General features: G+C 36.7%; 1 protein-coding gene across 1 annotated transcript; it reads right to left on the reverse strand.

The window, feature by feature from the left end:
• Window positions 1-284: 284 nt before the first annotated feature.
• Window positions 285-4,728, reverse strand: LOC149033660 (uncharacterized). Its single transcript, XM_089174587.1, has 2 exons — window positions 3,271-4,728; window positions 285-1,720 (listed from the first exon to the last, which is right to left on the reverse strand). The coding sequence occupies exons 1-2, from the start codon at window positions 3,773-3,775 to the stop codon at window positions 1,674-1,676; spliced, it is 552 nt and encodes a 183-aa protein (XP_089030713.1). The 5' UTR covers window positions 3,776-4,728; the 3' UTR covers window positions 285-1,673.
• Window positions 4,729-4,941: the final 213 nt, after the last annotated feature.

Raw genomic sequence — 4,941 nt, forward strand, 5'->3', positions numbered from 1 at the left:
AATAATATAAAATATGTAATAATAATATAATAATAATAAATATATATATAATTATATGTAATAAATTAATAAATAAATTATATCATTATATTTATATAAATTTAAGAGAATAAAATAAAAATCCTAAAAAATGATTCTATACAAATTGAATTTATATTTATATATATATTAGGTGTAACAATTACTGTAATTCGATGCCTTGATATTAAATTAATTGCATCAAAACTTGCATAATTTTTTCGTCAAGAAATTTGACAATTTCCAGAAAGATTAGAATTCTTTCCAGAAAGAAGTAATTGAAAATAATGAAAAGATTATTTTGAAGAATAACAGATGTGTATAATTACTTTATAAATAAATAATAAATTAAAATAAAATAAAAGCACCAAATTAATTGCTATATCTAATAATATAGATCATTCAATAGATCTTTCATCGATCGTAATATTTATCTGTAAATGATTTTCAATCATATTCAAAGTCAAATTTGAAATCTGATCGATATATCAACAAATTTAATATCCAATATAATTTAGTTGTTAGTTGTAAGTCATAAAAAAATTTTACAATCTTACGATTGAAAGGAAATGTCTAATAGGATTGGACGTATAATTGCAAAGGATCGAACCAGCAAAGATCTTTCAAAGTAGATTTAATGAAAAATAGTGATTACGATCTATAAGATTCACGATCTTTCCTATTTACGATTGAGATCGAATTTTCATTGCTGTCGTTATTATCGTATATCTACTTTCCCTTTTTATCTTATAATATATTCCTTCATCTGTCTTATTTTCTATCGGTCTCTGTATATTACGCGCATATCTTATAACTATGAACACGTTAAAACTTAAGTATACGCATAACCTAACACAAATCATGTGTAAATATTTAATATAAATACAGGGTCGTATTCACACACACGATACCACGAATCAAACGTAAACCGGACTCTTCTATGGGGGGTTCATATTTTAATATTTTATCTAATCACAATTATACCGGTAATTATGAAAGTGGATTAATGTAAGTGACCAAGTTACAAACATTTATTAAGTTGTACAATAAATACTTCTGTGTGTGTTTTTTTTTTTTTTTTTTTTTTTTTTTTTTTATAAATGCTGATTAAGATTACTATAATATTTTTATTAATAAATATAAATACATTTATTAACCAATAATTTTTATTTATAAGAGCTGTCGAATTGATTCAATTTGTCAATAAATCCATGATGCTTTTCTTTTAGGTAAATAAATGACCAAAACTGTATAAACTTATAGGCCAATCTATTTACGATTTGATTATTAATTAAAAAACAAATTAAAAAAATCATTTTTTTAATTAAAATAATGTAAATTATAAAATCAATTTTTTGAAGACTAGGTTTATTTTCCTAATTACCAAGAAGGCACCAAGAAAAATATGAGAACCAATTTATTTAATAAAAAAAATGTGTTTAATGAAATCAATAAATTATGAATTAGATTAAAACCTTGCCAATTGTTTTATGATTAAAGGTATCAAAAAATATGAATACGGCCCTGTGTATATATATGTACGAAGTATTAGAAAACATGCTCGTGATCAGAAACGTCAAGGAAGCTTAGCCAAGCGAAACATTCATAAAAGGCACCAAAAGCGAAGTAGCCCGGCATCAAGCACATGATTACTTTTATAGTGTCGTATCAATTGCAATGGAGCCATGTTTCAAGAGGAATGCTGCTTAAACATAAGATCGTAAATAATACATACATAATATTCATTAAAAAAAAAAAGAAACAGAAAGAAAGAAAGAAAGAGAGAGAAAGATAGAAGGAAAGAAATTTGAAGTTTCATTCGCTAAAGTATCGAAAACTATGAAAATTATACAATTAAATACCTCATAATGTAAAAACAACAACATTCACCGTATTTCATTCTAAAAATTTCTAAATTTCGAAATATTTTTCTACGTACATCACTATTTTTGTAATAATAATATATAATAAGTTTCTCTTTATCTCTCCGATGATAAATTTTTAATTTCAGCGATAACTAGGAAACTCTTTATCTTGTACTTTTCGTATGCGGTGAAAATACGAGAATAGGTGACAAATTTTCAAGTTTATTTTTGTTTTATTTTAACGTTGAAAATACTAATGTAAATAGAAAAATGAAAGTGAGTTTTAACCAAAGAAATGGTTTCCATGTTTGGTTTTAAACGTTTCAATCTACCCATGTATTTATTTCATTTTTTCTGACCAAGATTGTGTGTGAGTTTCTGGTCTGGAGAAATTTGAGTCAAAATTGTAACAATTTTGAAAAATGAGAACTCATTTATCATGAAAGATCTTGAAAAGGTTCAAGAAAATAAATTTGCAAGATTTGGCACTGTGTCATCAAACTAAGTTTTCAACAATGAAAGAAAATGTACAATACGATAATGAAACTTGTGCCAAATGTCAACATTCGTATGAAATCCGATCAGGAATGAATCTTCGGGAAGAAGATAAAGAGATAGAAAAGATGCTAAGATATCGATTGGAAAGAAAAGATATGGAAAGCAAAGGCAAAGAACCCTTGAGGATTTTCAGGCTTCCCAAGTGGCAAGGCGGAGGCACGTACTCGCGAGGCACGTTCGAGTGGTGACAAGAAACTTAATAGCCGGTCTAGAAATACAGGTTTGAACGTAGCGGTCGTAAAGATCGATTACCTTAGCCGAGGAGTGTTTAGATCGGCGCTAATACCGGTAGCCGCCGCGCGTGTATCGCAGACCAAGCAAGCAAGCAAGCAAGCAAGAAGGCAAGCAAACAGCTTCCCTTGAGCGAAAGCGGACAAATCTTGGGGCGCGTACCGCCCATGATACATATACCAATATCTTTTACATATATATGTACATATATAAATAAATGTTTCTTTCTACTTTGTCGTTGGAGTTCTCGCGATCCATAAAGTCATTTTTTCGTTTGCCCGTTGTTGTCGTCGTCGTCGTCGTCGTCGTCGTAGGAGATAAGGATAGTAAGAGCAAACGTTTTAAGAGAGTCCGGGATACATCGGCGAGTCGACATATTTCACGAGCTTGCCACGACAAATCACGTTTCTCTTGGCACCACCGACGTGGCGGTTACGGTTCACGGATTGCTACGAGACGCGTCTTTTGCCTTTGCCGAGAAGAACAGGAAGAATGCTAACGAGGGAAGTCAAGAAGAAGAACAAGAAACAGAAAAAGAAAAAACAGAAGAATAAGAAAAATAAGAAGAAGAAGAGTAGATAGGTAAGAGAATATTTACCCGAAGTCGGTGGCGGATGATGATGATGATGGTGATGATGATGGTAGCTGAGGGATGGGGGTGGTGGTGGATAAACAGCACCCCAAATACAGGAAGTAGCACTAGCGGCAGCAGCAGCGGCGGCGGCAGCGGCAGCCGCGGCCGCAGCAGCCTGTTGCTGATGATTGTGCTGTTGATGTTGCTGTTGCTGTTGCTGCTGCTGTTGTTGTTGCTGGTGTTGTTGATGCTGATGATGTTGATGATGTTGCTGTTGTTGCTGCTGTTGCTGCTGCTGCTGCTGTTGTTGGAGGAGTTGTTGGACCTGTGCGATGTCGACGAACTCTTGCAGTTCACCCTCGGAGTCGGTTGGGGGTGGAGGTGGGGGTACGACTTCGCGCACCCGGCCTTCGAAGGGGTTGCCGGTTGGTGCCGCGTGCTGCAGGTGTTCAAATGCCGCCAGCGGATTCGCGGGCTCGTAATTGCTGCGGCCGGTCGTATGTTCGCGGCGCATCGCGAGTGCCAGCATCTTTTCAACCTGTCGCGCCGCCGGATGTTATCCTTATCGTGCCCTTCCTCCACACACCACCTTCTTCTTCTTCTTCTTCTTCTTCTTCTTCTTCTTCTTCTTCTCCTCCTGCTTCCTGCTTCTTTGATTCCCCAAAACAACTCTCTTCTACACCTCTTCTTCTTCTTCTTTTGCCTCTTCTCCTAAGACCCAAATAAGACGGTAGCAACGAAGATGAAGAAGAGAAAGAAGACGACGAGGAAGACGAAGACGACGTTGAAGAAGAGGAGGACCACTTTCGGGAGGAACGATCGCACATGTCACGCACGCCGTCGGATTCTTCGCGTCCACGTCGCGTCGGCACTTACCTACGACGCACCAACCAATGAAACAACCAACGCGATTACACTCTTTTATTATATCTTTTTCTTCTTTTTCCTGCTTTTTATCTAGCAATTTCTGATCCTCTATCGATACTAATCAAAAATTCACTAATGGACACACTGTTCGCAAAGAAATATACCAAAACAACACCAGCTTATTCTCGTCTCATCTCACAAGACAAATGCTGAACTTGATCGCAAAAGGGGAATGAAAATATCTTAAGAAAAGTATGGTAGAGAAAATTAAAAAGAAAAAGGCAGAAAGAGAAATGGACACCTAATGGTTCGCCGGTACGATGAGACTAAAATACTTCTGGTAAACTTCGCGCGAATATAACTCAAGACATGACAAGACAGACAAACCAAGCCAAGCCAAGTCAAGTCAAGGCAAGCTCGAGTCAAGCCAAGCCAAGAGAAGACAAGGCAAGACAAGACAAGACAAGACAAGAGAAGAGAAGACAAGTGAAGAGAAGGTTTGCAATGGTAAATCGCGGGACTCTTTCTCTCTCTCTCTATCTTTCTGTCTCTCTTTCTCTAATTCTCTTTCTCTCTCTCTGTCTCTTTCTTTCTTTCTCTGTTTAAGCCGGTGCTTGGCGGTGGCAAAACGGCTCCGCTTCCGGCAGGCTTGCGCGCGCGAACCAAAGAGGAGACGATGACCAACCGAGCCGCGAGGATCGAGCGAGCGAGTTTCGTGGCAAGATCGGCCGATGAATCGGCGCGCGTGCTCCTCGTAGCCCGTATCACTGGAGGATCCTGCTCTCTTCGCGTCCTCCTCCTCCTCCACCACATTCACCTCCTCCTCCT

This window comes from Polistes dominula, unplaced genomic scaffold (genome assembly GCF_049000335.1).
Source record: "Polistes dominula isolate Pdom_NZ unplaced genomic scaffold, Pdom_raw_medaka contig_28, whole genome shotgun sequence".
Taxonomy (NCBI): Eukaryota; Metazoa; Arthropoda; class Insecta; order Hymenoptera; family Vespidae; genus Polistes; species Polistes dominula.

Coding starts and splice junctions, on each gene's coding strand:
- LOC149033660 (XM_089174587.1), bottom strand. CDS start 3,775: ATGCTGGCACTCGCGATGCGCCGCGAACATACGACCGGCCGCAGCAAT. Junction 1,721..3,270: donor TCATCCGCCACCGACTTCGG/GTAAATATTCTC, acceptor ATGTTTAAGCAG/CATTCCTCTTGAAACATGGC.